We start from the raw sequence: 17656 nt of genomic DNA on the forward strand, positions 1-17656 counted from the left end.
AGTTTCACCCAAGAAAACATGGTAAGTCAGTGAAGTCTTGTTATTCACATGAATAGTGCTAAGTGTGATAATGTAGTTAGTATCCTTAGATATTTCAAAATAAAATGTTTGACTATAATAAAAACATATATATTTTACATACATATTGCCAACAAGTTAAAGCAACATCACTTTCTCCTTGGATACATATTTGCCTTGAAAGGGGTTTTCATGACCATTGTAATGAACTGTTGCTTCTCAGACAAATCAACCTCTTCACCTTCTACGCATTTCCACTCAAACTTCCAAACCAAATTGGCCACATAGTATTCAAGGTGTAGCAGCGAAAGGCCGTAACCAGGACACATCCTTCGTCCGGCTCCAAACGGCATCATCTTGATCTCACGAGTTCCGGTCATATCGAACCCGTGCGCTTCCCCGTTCTCTAGAAAACGTTCTGGCTTGAACGTTAAAGGATCCTCCCATATCTTCGGGTCACGGCCCATTTCTCCTACCATGAAGTTTATAGTACCTAATCTCAACACAAATCAGATAAAAATGATGTTACAAATAGCTTCAGGGACTGAGCACTAAACATGAAACAACAAGTGTATGTAGAGCCGGTCTGGTGAAACTTTGGCCTTGAACCCAAAAATGTTAAGAGGAAATATAAATAGATATAATAAATAAACAAAAAAATAATTAAATTCTTTTAATATATTGTTTTTGGTCCCTATAATCTCAATACCATGTATGAGTGTAAGGTGAAACTAGTATGCATCCGGCAAAATCGATCATATTTAAAACACTGGACCATGGCCATCTAACAACATATGCAAACGATTCTAAAAATAAATATTAAAAATCAAAAACTAAACATATAAATTATTGTCTAAGACTTTAAATTTATAGCTTATAATTTTTTAAAAAAAATCATTAATATATAAATAGAAAATAACTTTTCAAACTACCTCATTAAATATTTTTGAACATGAACTAGAAATAATTTGAGCACAGGACACACTAAGTTTGGGTCCTTGTGGTGCATGGTTTTTGAAACTTAATAATGATATAGATTAAAAGAATTATTACTACTATATTGCTAGTTCATAGCACTTGTAACAATAGTCCCTATATGTATAACGGTTAGCTACCTTGGCGCGGAACGAGGAAACCACTCAAAACGGTGTCGTTAGTAACCTTATGGTAGGACAAGTAATGACCAGGAGGGTGTCTTCTCAAACTCTCCAAGATCACAGCTTTGAGATAACTCAGCTTCCCCAAATCCTCTTCTCTGATCTCTTCTCCTTCTTCCAAAACACTCTTCATCTCCTCGTACACCTTCCTCTGTATCTCCGGATACTTCACCACGATCGCCAAGATCCACTGCATGGCCGTCGCGGTAGGATCCGTCGCCGCGTTAAGAAACTCCGAGCAGAGGCTCACTATCTCCGAGTCGCTCAGCTTCCTCTTCTTCCCTTCGTCTTCCTCCGTCGGGATCTCGAGACTCAGCAGCGTGTCGACGTAGCAGAGAACATCTCCGGAGGCTTCTCTCCCCCTAGCGTTCACGAATTTGAGCAAGACGCTCTCCTGAGACTTCCGGAGTTCAAGATACTCTTTCCACTTTCGCCGGAGCAAGAACTTGGTGACGGTCGGGAAGATGTTGAGGACGCTGAACTTGGTGTAGCTTATGAGCATCTGGTACTGAGCCTCTTCGATCTCTTTTATCTCTTCTCTTTTAAGTTTCTCCCCGAAACACATCAGCGCCAGCAGACAGAACATCGCGTGTCGGAGATGATCCAACGCCTCCGAGACGAAGCCTTTCTCTCTCTGCTCCGTTTCGAAGAGATCGACGAGAATCTCCAAAGCCCATTTCCTCGACGGCCCATGGGCCTTGACGCGGGCCGGCTGGAGGATTTCGGAGGTGAGGTTCCGGCGGAGGGTTCTCCAGAGAGAGCCGTAGACTGAGGAGTGTATGTCGTGCTGGTTGCTTGTGATGACTCTGGTCGTGGGGAGAGCGAGGGGACGGTCGGAGAAAACGGCGCCGTTTTGGACGAGGGCTTCGTGGGAGAGGGACCTGTCGGTGACCCATATTGAAGGCTTTGAGCCTACGTGGAGTGTTATGATTGGTCCGTGACGGGAGGCTAAGTCGCGGAGGACGCCTTGGAAGTCTGAGAAGTTGTTTTTCTTGAGCCAGATGATGTTTCCGATCACCGGGAAACGAGGTGGGCCTGGTGGGAGTTTGTGGGGAGGGGAGAAGAAGATGAGTTTGATGAAGATGAGAGAGATGATGGTGAGGAAGATGATTGTGATGATCTCCATTGTTGCTTGCGTTCAAAGTGGAGATTAAAGAAGGGAAAGGGAGTTACTACTTTTATAACTTAGAAGAATAAAATGTATGGAACTATAAATATGCATAGAGAGAGATTAGATAAAAATGTGTTATTTCATGTGGCTGAGATTGTAAGCAAGTACTATGTTTCTTTTATGGGCCATCTTGATTTGAATTCATGTGTAATAATCACCTATCAAACATGTATTTTTGTAAAGACTTTTGTTAAATAATGTTTATCTTTGTTCAGGTTTTCTAGACCGTTGATTAAACTGATCACATGACTTTTGAAGTAGATATTTCTCTAAACTGTACACGCAATAATGTTGTCAGCACTCTTCACCGTCTTGTATCATTTGGTAGAGTGGGATCATTGGAAAATGAACATTAAAACAGGCAGACACGTACGTTTTCTTTAACTGTTAACTAAAAGTTCTGTGTTGTGAAATGAGTGAAATATATATGTATCTTGTGATTGATTGTGCGACGTGTAATCTGATCTAGATTTCGTATTAACGTTTTAGTTAAATGGAGGAGATATGTGGATAACAACAACAAAGTAGTCGAATAGAAGTGGAAGGAACTTTGACAAGTGAGTCAGTGACTAAGTGAGGAATGGTAACGTGTACGCGTCTGCTTCTGTTTTCTTGTCCGTTGCAAAATGCGTGTAATGAATACAGAGCTGAATATTTTCGGTTACTTTGTAAGTTAGTATCTTTGTGTCTTCATGCAATTATTTGCCATGCATTTTTCCACACACGAGAAAAGGTTGTGGTCTTGATCACATGGAAAGAATGCAACTATTTTTATCAGTACACCAGCTATTATGATGGTGATTACTAGTGGTAGAAACATATAAAAGGCGCGTGATATATATTATTCTTTGTTGGTACTCTGAAAGGAGCTTGAGTACTCACTGTGTTAATGAGAAGTTGGTTGCCATAGCAGATGATTGTTTGAGACTTGATCACACTTATAGCTTAAGACCTTTGTTCTATAAACCTCTGCCTTTTCTTCTTGGTATAACACGTTTAAAAATCTTGTATTGTTTTGATTTGAGACTGACATTTATTTGTGTGGGTGAAAATGCAATAGTACATAAATCATATATCTTTGATCACACAGAGATTCTTGAAGCTTTTTGGTTCCTTGACACAAGTGATTCCATCACATTATACAGCAATTTGGTGAAGACTCAAGCATCTCTGGAGACCTGTGGATAATACACACATGAAACATTAGTTTTTTTCCTAAGTTCATAAGGAAAGCAACTGAGAAACATGAGGAGAAAGGGGACTCACATTTGGCCTAGACTTGCGAAATCAAACCCAGGATCCATCTCCTGAACGATATCATTAGGTGGTTGTCCACACTCTTGCATCTTCTGCATGATCTCCATAATCTTGGATGAATTGTTCGGTTCATCCTCGTAAACCGCATTGAGCTCTTTGATCAGCTTGTACTGCTGCGAATAGCGGTTATAGTCTTCTTTGCTTATACTGCCTTCATTCTCCTCTAGCCATTTCGGATACCTTGCACCGATCTCCTTCATTGGTTCGTGGAGAATGTCTTTCGACAGTAGCTGTTGCATCATCGTTTCCACTATCGATTCCAAGTCCTATGCCAAAAGAAACAAGAGACCACACATTGGTTCTACTAATCTCTACTTGTAGCAATAAAGTAAAAAGGAGGCTATACCTGAGATCCAGCGAGACTCTCGAATTGCTTAAGAAAATCCTCGACCATAGCATCATCATCACCAGAAGCTGGTTGCTGCTGCTGCTTGGAAGAGATAGATTCCACAGTTTCTCTAGTTTGTTCCCTACGCTTATCAAGAGCTTCTGCGACATGATCCTGTTTCGAGACTTTCTGCTTTCCCTTGCTCTTGATTCTCATATCAGGCAAACCCATTCCGAGACCTTGAACTCCACTCGGCAATGGAGACGGCTCTTGTTTCTTTTTCTTCTCGTTCTCCTCTTCGCCTTCCCTATGGTTTCCACAACAGAACATCCCCAAAACAAATCAAACTAAGACGGAAAGTTTGAGACTTTAAGACCAATCTCGTTTCCAGAGGTATTCATAACCGAAGCTAAGACTTAAAGTCTGAGACTTTTGAGCTAGAAACAGAGGGAGTAAAGATAAAAGGAGTAACCTTTGAGAAAGATTGAGATCTTTGAAATCATCCAATGCACCTGAGACACAAAACCACATAGTGAATCAATACAAATCTCAAAGGCAGAACCTTTCAACTATCAGGAGAGATGGGGAGGGACACAATAATATAGAATTCTAGGAAACGCATACTGGTCGGATGGATCACGAGAACTTACTATCGAGAAGCTCGTCTAAGTCGTCGGTGTGATCGTTCGCCATTTGCTTACGGCGTTTGGTCTCTGTGTGTGTGTGAACAATTGGGAAGGGAGGAATCTGAGAAGATTGACAGAAGAAGAAACCTTTTGGTTTTGCCTTGTTTGTTTAGGAGACGGTGTGATTGATATGACGCTTTCTTTTGGAGTTACGGTGAAGCTCAAGGTCTCGAGATCCAACGACTGTGATCACTTTTCCAATTTTATTATTTAAATGTCTCTATCCAACGGCTGCGATCACTTTTTCCATTTTTATTATTTTATACACACACCGTCTATTTGGAGACATAAAAACCGATAAATAAACCGGAACTGAACTAAAAAATTGAATCCAAAACCGAATCAAAATTCAAAAATAACTGAATAATTTATATATTTTTATAACCGAACCAAAAACCGAATGAATATCTGAATATCTGAAATATAATATATACCTAAAAATATTAACTATATTGAATATTAAAATACCAAATATTGTAAATGTATTACTTATATACCGAACTATCCGAAAAATTAAAATATCCAGATAGTTTTTATCTAAAGTACTTAAAATTATCTAAATTATCCTAAGGAACCAAATTACCGAATAGTTTTTATCTAAAATATTAAAATTTATCTTAATTACCTAGAAACTAAAATATTTTTTTAATTCTAAATTATCCAAAATTAACCGATAAACGTGGAATCAAACCTTAACTCAATTGAAACTAAAATTTTAGTAGATATTAATCGGTTCTTATAGTTAGTCCCTAAACTGACTCGAAAACCGAAAGAACCGAAATGGATCCCAACCAGATAACCGAACTGTTCCTATATGAAAAAAGAAAAAAAAAACCAAAAGAACCAAACCGGAACGTCGATGCCTGATCCAATTTGCTTACCGAGTTATGTTCTTCTTAAGCCCGTTAAACGTTTTGCAACACGAATGCCTCAAGTCACCAAGTGGGCTTTTTTTCTTTCTTTGAACACAGTCACCAAGTGGGCTAGAAACTAATAATAAAAGCCCATCAATTACATAAAAGGGTAAAATGGTTTTACCGGTATAAGATTACCAACCGTATAAATTGTCTAACTAACCAAACACAGTAAAAGCCAATTCGCATTTTGACTTTTCAGTAATTTCAAATTTCCTAAAATCTTAAATCATTTTTTTCAACTGGGTAAACGGTAATTCTTTGCTTTGCCGTAACTCCGCGCCAGAAAATTCGAAACTACTCCAGCTGTTTGATTCGCCGCCGAATCCGACGGCGGCGGAGGCGTCTTCTCTCCCTCCCCATCTTCTACACGCCGAGAAGTCCCCACACCCGCCGAGTCTTCATCCTCTTCAATCTCCCGGAGTATATCAGCGATCAATACCACGTCGCCTGAGTTCCGATCTCCGTATCTAGATCCTTGCAGCTCCGGTCTCTTCGGCGTTTCCACGTCAGCAACAACCGATCTAGTTTCCAGATCTAAGTTAACAACGACGGAATCAACCGAAACAGAATCAGACTCCGTTACGATCGGTTGATTAGATACCGAAACGGATTCATCAACGGCGTTAGCGACGGTTACGCTGATCTCCGCGCGGCAGAGAGGACAGTTAGAGTGAGACTTCAACCAAGTATCAATACAAGGCACGTGAAACGCGTGGCTGCACTTAGGAAGCAATCTCAACCTCTCCTCCTCCTGAAACTCGCTCAAGCACACAGAGCAATCCGAAGACTCCACGAATCCATCTCCCTTCCTGTATTTATAAACCGTAATCGATTCAATCAGAGTCTCATCGAGTCCATTTGAAGCTCCGTTGCTTCTCTGCCACGTGTCGGTGACGACGGCGGAGGAAGAGATGGTGGCTCCTGAGGCTGTGGAGGAGCGGCGGCAGTACTTGGAGGTGAGTGTGTAGTAGCTGACGAGGATGAAGGCGCTAGCGAGGATTCCGATGAGGGCGATGAGGAGAGGGGAGAAGTCGGAGGAGGAGGAGTCTTCGTCGAGGAAGAAGGAAGGAGGAGGAGGGAAGATGATGTAACACCATTGAGGGCAGTAGACGCTGCATACTCCTTGTGAGCAGTCTTTGTATGAATCGTATTGATCCCATGGGTTAGGGTTTCCTGTAGAGCCCATTGATGGTGTTGCAGGAGAGAGAGAGAGATGGAGGAGGAAGAAGAAGAAGAAGAGCGGTGAATGTTTATGATAGCTTTATATGATGGTTACTAATTTAGTTAATTAAGTGAATATTCTTCTTATAAAATCAAGAAGAATAAACTAAAGGTGCACAATTTGCTTTATTTATTTGTTCTTTTATGCTTCTATTTTTATCTTTTAGTAAACAATTTAATAATGCATACCTTGTGAAATGGGTTAGTGGAATAAATGGAGTTAAGAGCAGCATTAAACCAGCACTCCATTTGGGGTGTTTAATTTTTTATTTTTTTTTCTAATTAAAAAAAATTAAAAATTCACCAATCGCGGACTGCCATTTGTCAGTGGAATCCACAAACAGTTGAAAAAACTCTCCAAAATCGCTGTTTATTTAGGCAGCAAAAGCTACCCAATTTTCAAAAATGGTGGGATCCACCTACTATTTTATTCTTATTTTTTTAAGTTCCCCTCCCTAAGCTCCCATGGTTAACTGTTTTAATCTCTTCAAAAAAAAAATGCAATAAATGACCGTACTTGTTATCTTAGGGTATTTCCATGTATACTCCATTTTTTTCTCTAAAATGGAATAAAAGTGAATATAGAGTAAGGAATGCTCCAACTCAACTCAATATCTCACTCCATAATGAAATTTACTCCATAAATGGAATAATCTATTTTTTGTTTGTTTGGAATAGAAAATGAAATAGGGTTGGAGCAATTTTATTTCATTTTTACTTTTATTCCATTTTAGAAGAAAAATGGAGTTTTACATTAAAAATACTCTTATGATTATAATACCTCTCTATATGTTAAAAGCAGTAAATGTTTGTTTTTATTTATTTTGAGTAAAGAAAACGTTAGAGTTTACCAAAGAAAACGTTAGAGTTTACCAAAAAAAAAAAAAAAAAAAAAAAAAAAAAAACTTCGACTTTCTCTCTCCTCTCTGGCGATTGAAAGGCGATTAGGGTTTCTCATCCCCTGTTCGCGCCGACGGCTCCGGCACCACGCCACCGTTGAGAATTCTCCGCCTCCCCTCTTCTTATTTAAACTCTCGGCCTCTCCCCTCCGATGGGGAAGCGTAGGAAACCTGGCGCGGCGGGCTTTGCTGCGTCGTCAAAGCTAGGTCGGTTTGGCTCTCGGTCTGCAGGCTCGTCTGTGCCGTCATCCAAGCAAAGCTCTCTGCCTCGTACCGCTGCTCCCATCGCTGCTGTTGTTGATGTTCAGGAAGTACAAATTTCACCTGTTGTTGAGACCAATCCTACGGTTCAGCCGGAATTGGATTCTCCAAACTTGACGGACACCTCCCCTAGATCCACTGTTGCAGGTCCATCCTCCAGTGCTAGTCCTCTGTCTGAGAACCCCCTTGAAGACCCGATTAAAGCCGCAAAGGTTGCAGCTCCACCTCTGATGTCGGCAAGGATCCAGGAATCTTCGACTTTGCAGGAGTTGGGAACCCCGACAACTCATGTTTCAGGAGCTCCCTTTGTCCTGATTCCAGACGAGAACATTGTTGCCGCTAAAGAGGAGTTCAAAGAATTAATTTTTGCGCGATTTCCCGGAGATATTCCGTCGATGGGGAGATTGATTGGCGTCGTAAATGCTATCTGGGCTCGTACTGGTCCTAGAATCTTTGTTCACAAGATTGGTGAAGGTACATTCCTCCTGAAAGTTGCAAATGAGAGAACTAGGGAACACCTACTAAGCCGTCAAGCTTGGATGATTAAGGGCTGCCCTATGTTCGTCGCAGCTTGGTCTCCGGAGTTTACACCGGAGCAGCCTCAACTTACCTCAGCTGTAATTCCGGTTGAGTTAAGAGGGGTACCATACCTGCTGTTCAATCGACAGAGTCTTAGTAGGATTGCAACTGCAGTGGGGAAGCCTGTCTCGTTAGCTCCTGAAACGGAGAGAAAAGAAAATTTTGAGGTGGCAAAAATATGGGTACAAGTAAACCTATTGGAGAGCCTTCCAGATAAGATTGTCTCAGGTTTCTCAAATGGTAGAGAAGTGCAGATCTCTGTTTCATACCCCTGGCTACCGGAAAAGTGTACTACATGTAGGAAGTTCGGTCATAACCATCAGATCTGCCCTAGCTCAGGACAAAAACAGTGGAGACCTACTGCTGCAGCTGCTCCTCGCAGGTCTGCGTCTCCATCAGGTCATTCTCAAAGCCGCGAATCTCAGGGCCGTAGAAGATCAAGACCTGGTAGATCTGTCAGGGAAAGAAGACGAGTGCAGAGTAGGGAAAGAGCAAGCTCTGCTGATGCAACAGTCGGAATCGCTTGTATGCAGGATACTAGTGCCGGCTTGGATCAAATTTGTCAATCGCCTGAACCCAGTCATGTGATGAATGACACGGAGGAGTTGTTACAGGTGCCAGTGGAAGTTATTGAAGGAAATGGGGAACTAGTGCCTCAGCTAGCAACAGTTCTTCCTGACTCCCAAGAACCAAAACCTAAACCGGAGGTGTCTTTAGACAGGAACTTGGGGTTCTCAACTGTCCATGTGTTTCATAAAAATGATGGTTCTGCCGCTTCTTTGGATGAGGCAGATGACCCAAATGACCCTTTCTTCTTGGTTCCTAACCGGAAGAGTAGCCGCAAGGCTACAAAATCCTAATCACTTTTTGAATCATGTTTTTTGCGTGGAATGTAAGAGGTCTGAATAGAGATACACGCCACACATCAGTCAAGGACTGGATTGGAAAAAATAAACCACTTTTTGGTGCGTACTTAGAAACGCGTATACAACACAGTAACTCTTCTCGGATTTTAGGAGCTCTTCCTCCAGGATGGAAGTTTTTTGCTAACTCAGATGGTCAATCTACGGCTAGGATCATTGTTGTTTGGCACCCTAGTGTCTTGGTGACGATATATCAGGCAACACCTCAAATGGTTACCTGCGGAGTGTTTATTTTGGCGCAAAACCTCTCCCTCACGGTCAGCTTCGTTTATGGATTTAATCAAGTGGAAGAAAGGCAGCAACTGTGGGATGAGTTGGCATCTATCAATACAACTACACCAGCATCGAGATTTCCGTGGGCTGTATTAGGTGATTTCAATCAGATACTGAGATCAGACCAAAACTCTCAACACCTAAATGGCGAAGTTGATACAGCTGGAATGGATGATTTTAACTTGGCTTTGCAGGAAGCTGAGTTGTTTGAGGCACAATCGAACGGCCTTACTTACTCTTGGTGGAATAATCAAGAGGCAAACCCAGTTTCTAAGAAGATTGATCACGCTTTGTTTAACCATCACTGGGCTCACTCCTTTCCAGACTCTTTCTGCGAATTCCTTGAGCCGGAACAATCAGATCACGCCCCGTGTTTGGTGAAAATGCCGTCTCAGACCAGACGTGCTCCTAAACCATTCAAGTTCTTCCACCATACCATAGACCATCCGGACTTCCTTGATACGGTAAAGGATGCGTGGAGCTTTGATACTATCCAAGGGTCCCTGCAGTTCAAGCTTGCTAGATCTTTAAAGCTCCTGAAACCGGCTCTTAGGAGATTAAACACTAGACACTACAGTGGCATTTCAATGCGAGTGAAAGAGCAGGCTTCTCAGGTTGCACTAGCTCAGCGGCAGCTACTATCATCGCCTGATATGGAAACTGCGAGATTGGAACACGAGGAAAGAGGCAAGCTGCAAGTGCTAGTCAAAGCAGAGGAAAAATTCTACCGCCAGAAGTCCAGGGTTCAGTGGCATCACCTTGGAGATAGAGACACCTCCTTCTACCATAAATCAGTAATTGAGAGAGCCAGCAAAAACCACATTCACTATCTCCGGGATGCTGACGATCGTATGATTAATACGGCTGATGGTATTAAGGATCACGCTGCTGAGTACTTTAAAGATATACTTGGAACCACAGAGTTACAGCAGTCACCTGCAACACTGGATCATCTCCGAGACTTGATGCCCTTTAGATGCTCTGATGCTCAAAAGCTCGAGCTAACAAAGGATGTTACCAGCGAGGAGATCACCAAGACAGTCTTTGCTATGCCTCTTAGTAAGAGTCCGGGACCGGATGGCTACTCTGCTGAGTTCCTCAGGTCATCTTGGTCGGTAATGGGAAGTGATTTTGTGGCTGCGGTTCAGGAATTTTTCAGGAATGGGAGGCTTCTTAAGGACCTAAACAACACTGCCATTGTCCTAATTCCCAAGACAGCTCAGGCTTGCAAGCTAGGTGAATTCAGACCCATTAGTTGCTGCAACATTGCTTACAAGATCATAGCAAAGATTATTGCTAATCGTTTGAAGCCACTCCTTCAAGACTGCATTAGTCCTAATCAGTCTGCGTTCCTCAAAGGCCGAAGTTTAGGAGAAAATGTCCTGTTATCATCTGAGCTGATCAGGAACTATGAAAAAGCTTCTTGTGCAAAGAGCTCGATGCTTAAAGTTGATCTTCGGAAAGCATTCGACACTATCTGTTGGGATTTCTTATTAAAATTATTGGAGGCACAAGACTTCCCGCCTGTGTTTAGGGATTGGGTCAAAGAATGTATCACTTCCCCGAGGTTCTCAATGTCAATCAATGGAGAGCTGGCTGGTTTCTTTAAAGGAGAAAAAGGTCTTAGACAAGGGGACTGCATCTCTCCTTACCTGTTTATTATGGTAATGGAAGCTTTGTCCAAAATCCTTGAAAAATCTGCTGTAGAGGGCCGGATTAAGATGCACCCGAAGTGTGAGGACCCCTTAGTTACCCATCTGTTGTTCGCTGACGATCTGCTGGTCTTTTCTGATGGGTCTGCTGATTCCCTGGCTGCAATATCCTCGGTTATGGCGGAGTTTAAAACAATCTCAGGTTTGGAGATGAACCCTGCAAAATCAGAAATCTTCTTTGGTGGGTACAATGACACTGATGCAGCTGCCTTAAGTAATGTTGCTGGGTTCAAGCAAGGCATCTTCCCAACACGTTACCTTGGACTCCCTCTGAAGCCTGGCAGGCTTAATCTCGGTACCTTGCAGCCGCTCCTAGACAAAATCACTAGTAAGATGCACTCATGGACAGTGAAGTATCTCTCCTTTGCTGGCAAGATCAGGCTTGTGGCTTCAGTAATATATGGAATGGTAAACTTCTGGAGCGCTGTTTTTGTCTTGCCAAAAGCGTTCTATGCAAAGGTTGATTCATTATGCGCAGCTTTCCTATGGAAGAATGACACGACTTCTGCACGAGGATCTCGAGTTGCGTGGTCGGATATTTGTACTCCAAAATCTGAGGGAGGCCTAGGTCTTAGGCATTTGGAAGAGTTCGAGACTGTATTTCGTCTCAAGCGGGTATGGGCATATTTTTCTGAACCGGGATCTCTTTGGACGAGATGGTTGAAAAACCACATCTTCCACCGTAATGGCTTCTGGCAGATGACAGAATCTGCTCGCGTTTCTGCCACTATTAAAAGTATGTTGCAGCTCAGGCCAATGTTATCTGATTTAATGAGATGTATCGTTGGAAATGGGGAAGTGGCAAGCTTCTGGTTCGACTACTGGACGCAGTTGGGTCCATTGTTCTGCGTCGCAGGTGAAACTGGTCCAAGGAACTTGCGGATCAGGCAGAGTGCGTTTGTAAGGGATGCAGCAAATAATGGCTCATGGATTTTACCTGCTGCTAGGTCTGAGGCGATGCAAGCTATTCAAATAGCCATTACAGCAATTGACCCTCCGACAATCGTAAAAGGTCCCGATAGGTTTCTGTGGCGCAAGTCTGCAGACTCATTTGGTCCATCTTTCTCCTCCAAGGTCACTTGGCAATTCCTGCGAATGCCTTCTCCTACTGTGTTCTGGCACAAGGTAATATGGTTCAAGGAAAATATTCCTAGAAATACTTTCATGGCTTGGATGGCTCTACTGCGTCGGCTTCCCACTAAGGATAGACTTCGCAGATGGGGTATGAATGTGGCAGGTGAGTGTGTGATGTGCTCCTCTGCGTTGGAAACACACCACCATTTGTTTTTTGAGTGCAGCTACTCCTCTTCTCTCTGGTTGGGGTTTGCCTCGCAGATCTTGCCGAATCCACCATTGGATCTCCACGCTGCAGCTGCTTGGATAGTCTCCTCTTCCAATCGCATTAGCCGTAAGGAAGTAACTCTTCTTAAGCTCATTTTCCAGTCGATCATCTACCTTATTTGGAAAGAGAGGAATGCTCGAATCTTCACTTCTGTGTCATCTAGCTCAAGACAAACCCATCTGGCTGTGGACAGGCTTCTCCGTGACCGGCTGTTATCATTTCCAGCTACTCCTTCAGACGGCCCTTCGCTCCTGCTTCTCTATTTCACCTCCTACCGGCCACCTTGAGGTGTTCTTCTATTGTTGGCTCTTGTGTTTTCTTTTTGAGTTGTGTTGTTGTTGTTTTCTTTCTGTGTAATAAGTTGTTTCAACATTGTGAAAAACTGAAAATGGTATAATATTAACATTTTACCAAAAAAAAAAAAAGGGAGATAGGGTTAAAGTCTCATTCATGGCATATTAACAAATGGTTGGTGAAGTGTTGACGAAGGTGGAATACTTGAACATGGGCCACATGGACGAACAAAGTTATCCACGTATCTATTAGTTTTGTGGTCAGAAAAAAATACAGTACAGTCTACATCGTGTGTATACAAAAGTATCAACGTCGTATGTGTATTGTTGACGCAGGAGTTAACTAATCTCATCTTAGTAGTAGATTGTAAAGTTGCTATCCTGTCATTCTATGAATTACTTAACCGAGACCATAGTTCTATGAATTACTTTACCGAGACCATAGTAAGGTTGATCTAGTGATACATGACCTTGTAGGTTTAAGATAACTGTAAGTATTTATATGATATGAATGTCATCGTCTATTACAAATAGTACAAATATGGAATTTTACCTTCAGAAAAACAAATAGCTATGCGACAAAAATAACACAGAACAATACTAGTTTATACTAGCAATTATTACTCAATAATTAAAAATACAAATCACAAAATTGAAGGAATCGAGGATGGATCTGTTCTGTAGTGTCAGTAGCCACACTAACTCTAAACTCGTCCTTTTCTGCGTTCGTCCAGTGCCTGCCTCACGCGAATACAAGTTTCATTATACGCATTGTAGACTTGTAGTTAATTATATGGAATAACATACACCATTAGACAATATGATAAGCTGGTCTGAGTAATTCTCAAAACATACCTTGCTTTGAAGCATTCTCATCGTCAAGACGAGCGTATCACGCATGCTGATAACAAAAAACACACACAAACATTCAGAGTTTGTAAAATAAAATTTACGGTGAAATTAGAACTGCAAAGGTAAAAAGAAAGAGAGATGTTATATTATTATTATTATTATTATGTACCGAACGTTGAGAGTGCTTATAGGATGTGAGGATCCATCATAACTTATCAGAACAAACTGTGTTGATTCTCCACACGGTACCTTTATCTGAAAGAAATTCATTTTCATGAAAACACATTATACTAACTAAACAAATAGTTTTAAAAGTTTCAGTGTGAAGAGATGTTTTTTTACCAGGAGCTCCTTTGAGTATTTCTCTGAGATCACAATAGCTTCTCCGTTGTTCGTTTTGATCTGGTAACTAGATCTCTTCAAAATAACACTCGCAGGCTCCCAACTCTCTGTTGAATCCATCTTATACAAAACAAAACCTCAGTTATTAAATCCACAGCTGAGTTAAAAATCCAAGACAGTGGATTTCAAACTTACCAGGAGCTGCACATTGAAGCTAGCCTGACCTCTGGATATATACGTGTCGATTTCTGTTTGCATCTCTGCATCTGTTATAAAAGCAAAAACACATTTTCAGCAATCACTACAACAAAACTGTGTCTGCTTCTGTTGAATAATACATTACCACATCTTATCTTGTTTTGATCATTAGCAAACAGCCTCACTAATTCACCCTGCATACCAAAAAAATAAATAAAAAATAAAGACAATTGAACCAGAACACATACTAGTACCACTATTGTTGTTTACCTGACGGCCTTGATCATCCATTGGAATACACTCAACAGCAATCAGTTTGTGCACATCATCCGCGGTAACTATATACTCTGGATGTGTGGCTCCTGAATATTATAAACACATACTCAGTCTCTGAATAGCTGAGTAAGACTAATAAAATCAAAATCTTTACCCTCAATGTATTGTCTTGTACCATCTTCAAGATGCCTAACCCACTTTTTACAAGAAGAAACAAACATTAACTCCTGAAGCTTGTTTTAAAACACTCTTATCAACAAAAAGACTTTTTACCTGAAACATACAGAGAGTGGTTCCTCTCACTGGAAACCCGCAACCAAGAACTTTCTCTCCAGGTATTGCTTCTCCAATAATCTGAAACCCATCTATTCCAGGTCCCTCTGTCTCCAAAAGAAAAAGATCAGATTAAGATAATCTCTAACATATAGCTTCAGTCATATGTTTGTTTCAACAACCTTCATAAACATGAGAAGCGTATTCTTCATTCCTGTTAAAAGGATCAAACATGGAAGAGCTCTCAGCTTTCTCTTCTCTCTCTCTAATCATCTCCTTCCCCGCCACGCTACTCAGAGAATATCCAAAACTCTCCCTGCAAACAAAAAGAACCTTCATAAGCTGATGAAAAAGGTTTTTTTTTTTTAAGAAACTGAGAGATGATGATACCAAACCTTTTCGGCTGCTGTGTCTGATTATGAAACCTCAAGCTTTCAGTGTCTTGCGGAAGGTTCTGATAAGGGTTTCTAGTAACATTGTCCATTGGTGGCATTAGCTGTTCATTGACCCGGTAATCATTAGTACCATGATCCTGCATCAAAGGTAGTATATAAAACACACACAAAGTAAGAAGATATCACATGTTTTTATGAAAAAGTCCTAAGAGCAAATGATGATAAGTAATAATTTTAGCAGATTACTTGCTGAGACTACCGTGGATCCATAAGAAGCTTGACCTTTCGAACTCCTCGGATCATGGTTGTTGTTGTCTTTACTAGTAAACTCTGTTCCTGATGACATTTCCCTAATCCTATCCTGCTATTTTAAAAAATTCGTCATAACAAGTTCACAATAAACCCATCAAGAGATGTCTAATTAGTACAAAGGAGAGATGCAACAACAATACACTTACATTGCAAGTTTTAATCTTCCATTGCAGCTGATCATGCAAGTGCTACATAGAATAAAAACTACACATTAAGATTGTTTTAGTGTATGAATCTCAAGATAAGTGTAGTGAAAGAAGCTACCTTTATGCCGGTGGATATAGCGGTAGCATTTGCAACACGAGGCCAAACACCATACTCGGCTAATAAACCAAGTAATGACGTCATGAATATATACCTCTCGTCTTCTGTAACCTGAAGATTAAAAAGTGAGAGAAGTAATCACGGAAAAGGTAAAAAAGGCAATAATGAAGTTAGAGTTACCTTTAAATCATGTGCCAGCTTCAAGTTTTCTTCAAGATCACCTTTTCGACGAGCTAACTCATTCAAAGCGGATGTAACAGACTCGTTTTGCTTCTCATCAATAGCCTAAAGGTATAAAAAACATCTTTTAGTCAAACCCATAACCCAAAGATGAATACTTTCCATCAAAAAATAAAATAAAAAACAAAAAGACAAACCACTCGAAGATCAGCACATTTTCTCTCTAACCCACACTTCTCATTGAGCAGCTGCATATCCTGTAACCAAAGATGCAATTCACTTTCTGATTCAAAGATTCATGATGTTATTGTTATTATTAAATACCTTCAAACAAGCAGCAGCAATTTGTTCCTGGAGATTGTGAATCTCTTCTTCTTGTGATCTCACTCTCGAGTAAAGTGCCTGCTTTTTTTTAAAAAGCTCAATTTTAGTAAATTTAATAAGATTATAAAACTTGAGGTAAGAATCAATCAGTACCATTTCCTCAGGATCTTGAATTGACTTTGAATTATTCTCTTCTAGCTTCCTCGAAGCACTAGTTTCTTTCTCAATCTCATGCCTAGAGATACACAGATCGAGATTAATCACTAACTAAACATGGTTAATAGTCAAAAACGATTCTGGTTTTTTTTTTTAAGACAGAACAATACATACCTCTTGGTTGGATCAGAGCTTCGATCTTGTTTAAAGCTCGGATTCAAGGACATCGGATTTGGTGTTCTGTTTTTCTCTCTGTCTGAGAAGAACCCAACTATCATCAACAGCCAATTTTCATATCCACAGACATTTTCTAAAGAGCCCCTCAAACTAATCAATGCTTACACGATAACCCCATGAACTACGAAAAATGTTTAATATAACCTCGATGTAATTAACAACAACACGATTATATTAAAAACCGATTACCAAGTCTTTGAGCTAGAAAACACCGATAGGAACCAATCCGAGCTGAGATTCTTTTGGTTCCAATCTGGACAGGTCTAAAATAATATGAATGATACCTAAAGAAAGTTTTATACTACTAGAATACCAACTACTACTATATAAAAAGTAGCTTCAGCTCGATTTTTCCTGAAATGTAGATTATATTATGTCTTATAAAGTGGGAGCACATGACTTGAGAAATTTCTCATTCAATTCCAACGGAAGGTCTTTCAGTTGACTTATAATGTTCATCATAGAACGATACCAACTTTTTTTTTGGTAAAAGAACGATACCAACTCACCAAGAAGATCTTTGATTGATGTGGGAGACCATGAGTTTTGAAAGTCTGTTTGCTTCAATTCCGTGGAAAAGTCTATTACTTGACTTTGATTCATAATAATACCACCTAACCATTTCTGAAACCATGGAAACTACCACGAAAAATGATACTTTCAAACTAAATTTGTTTTTTTGGTCAATTAAAATATATAATAAATGTATTTTTTTAAATTGTATCTAAATTGGATTATAGTTAGTATAAT

The 17656-nt window shown here is 40.5% G+C and overlaps 4 protein-coding genes across 9 annotated transcripts; all 4 read right to left on the reverse strand.

Moving 5' to 3' along the window:
• Window positions 1-92: 92 nt before the first annotated feature.
• On the reverse strand, window positions 93-2439 carry LOC106438959 (cytochrome P450 89A9). Its single transcript, XM_013880284.3, has 2 exons — window positions 1134-2439; window positions 93-511 (listed from the first exon to the last, which is right to left on the reverse strand). Exons 1-2 carry the CDS (start codon window positions 2299-2301, stop codon window positions 168-170), a joined length of 1512 nt encoding a protein of 503 aa, XP_013735738.2. The 5' UTR covers window positions 2302-2439; the 3' UTR covers window positions 93-167.
• Window positions 2440-3334: 895 nt separating this feature from the next.
• Window positions 3335-4849, reverse strand: LOC106438960 (peroxisome biogenesis protein 19-1). Its single transcript, XM_013880285.3, has 5 exons — window positions 4642-4849; window positions 4464-4503; window positions 4010-4298; window positions 3613-3929; window positions 3335-3524 (listed from the first exon to the last, which is right to left on the reverse strand). Exons 1-5 carry the CDS (start codon window positions 4682-4684, stop codon window positions 3479-3481), a joined length of 735 nt encoding a protein of 244 aa, XP_013735739.2. The 5' UTR covers window positions 4685-4849; the 3' UTR covers window positions 3335-3478.
• An 819-nt stretch (window positions 4850-5668) lies between these two features.
• Window positions 5669-7039, reverse strand: LOC106443874 (RING-H2 finger protein ATL51-like). Its single transcript, XM_013885426.3, has one exon. It carries the CDS (start codon window positions 6778-6780, stop codon window positions 5830-5832), a length of 951 nt encoding a protein of 316 aa, XP_013740880.2. The 5' UTR covers window positions 6781-7039; the 3' UTR covers window positions 5669-5829.
• Window positions 7040-13575: 6536 nt separating this feature from the next.
• On the reverse strand, window positions 13576-17299 carry LOC106438961. Of its 6 annotated transcripts, none has more exons than XM_013880286.3 (20): window positions 17096-17299; window positions 16844-16925; window positions 16667-16748; window positions 16514-16594; window positions 16387-16446; window positions 16190-16294; window positions 16010-16120; window positions 15892-15933; window positions 15693-15797; window positions 15434-15570; window positions 15221-15354; window positions 15039-15145; window positions 14920-14962; window positions 14760-14851; window positions 14635-14683; window positions 14487-14557; window positions 14292-14411; window positions 14119-14204; window positions 13953-13998; window positions 13576-13834 (listed from the first exon to the last, which is right to left on the reverse strand). In XM_013880286.3, the coding sequence occupies exons 2-20, from the start codon at window positions 16894-16896 to the stop codon at window positions 13802-13804; spliced, it is 1557 nt and encodes a 518-aa protein (XP_013735740.2). In that variant the 5' UTR covers window positions 16897-16925; window positions 17096-17299; the 3' UTR covers window positions 13576-13801. The 6 variants fall into 6 exon arrangements, with proteins under 6 accessions (XP_013735740.2, XP_013735742.2, XP_048632197.1 ...); XM_013880288.3 differs by having other exon boundaries at window positions 16514-16591; window positions 17096-17298; XM_048776240.1 differs by lacking the exon at window positions 17096-17299 and having other exon boundaries at window positions 16844-17054.
• Window positions 17300-17656: the final 357 nt, after the last annotated feature.

This window comes from Brassica napus, chromosome A3 (assembly GCF_020379485.1).
Source record: "Brassica napus cultivar Da-Ae chromosome A3, Da-Ae, whole genome shotgun sequence".
In the NCBI taxonomy this organism is placed as follows: domain Eukaryota; kingdom Viridiplantae; phylum Streptophyta; class Magnoliopsida; order Brassicales; family Brassicaceae; genus Brassica; species Brassica napus.

What these genes read in the sequence shown, in the direction of transcription:
- LOC106438960 (XM_013880285.3), bottom strand. Translation starts at nt 4,684, where the DNA reads ATGGCGAACGATCACACCGACGACTTAGACGAGCTTCTCGATA. An exon ending in GATCTCAATCTTTCTCAAAG is followed by an intron (nt 4,299 to 4,463) that starts GTTACTCCTTTT and finishes TGGAAACCATAG; the next exon opens with GGAAGGCGAAGAGGAGAACG. An exon ending in TTCGCAAGTCTAGGCCAAAT is followed by an intron (nt 3,525 to 3,612) that starts GTGAGTCCCCTT and finishes TATTATCCACAG; the next exon opens with GTCTCCAGAGATGCTTGAGT.
- LOC106438961 (XM_048776240.1), bottom strand. Translation starts at nt 16,947, where the DNA reads ATGATAGTTGGGTTCTTCTCAGACAGAGAGAAAAACAGAACACCAAAT. An exon ending in AGCTCTGATCCAACCAAGAG is followed by an intron (nt 16,749 to 16,843) that starts GTATGTATTGTT and finishes GTGTATCTCTAG; the next exon opens with GCATGAGATTGAGAAAGAAA. An exon ending in CGCTTCTCATGTTTATGAAG is followed by an intron (nt 15,146 to 15,220) that starts GTTGTTGAAACA and finishes TTTTGGAGACAG; the next exon opens with AGGGACCTGGAATAGATGGG.
- LOC106443874 (XM_013885426.3), bottom strand. Translation starts at nt 6,780, where the DNA reads ATGGGCTCTACAGGAAACCCTAACCCATGGGATCAATACGATTCATAC.
- LOC106438959 (XM_013880284.3), bottom strand. Translation starts at nt 2,301, where the DNA reads ATGGAGATCATCACAATCATCTTCCTCACCATCATCTCTCTCATCTTC. An exon ending in TTTCCTCGTTCCGCGCCAAG is followed by an intron (nt 512 to 1,133) that starts GTAGCTAACCGT and finishes TGTTGAGATTAG; the next exon opens with GTACTATAAACTTCATGGTA.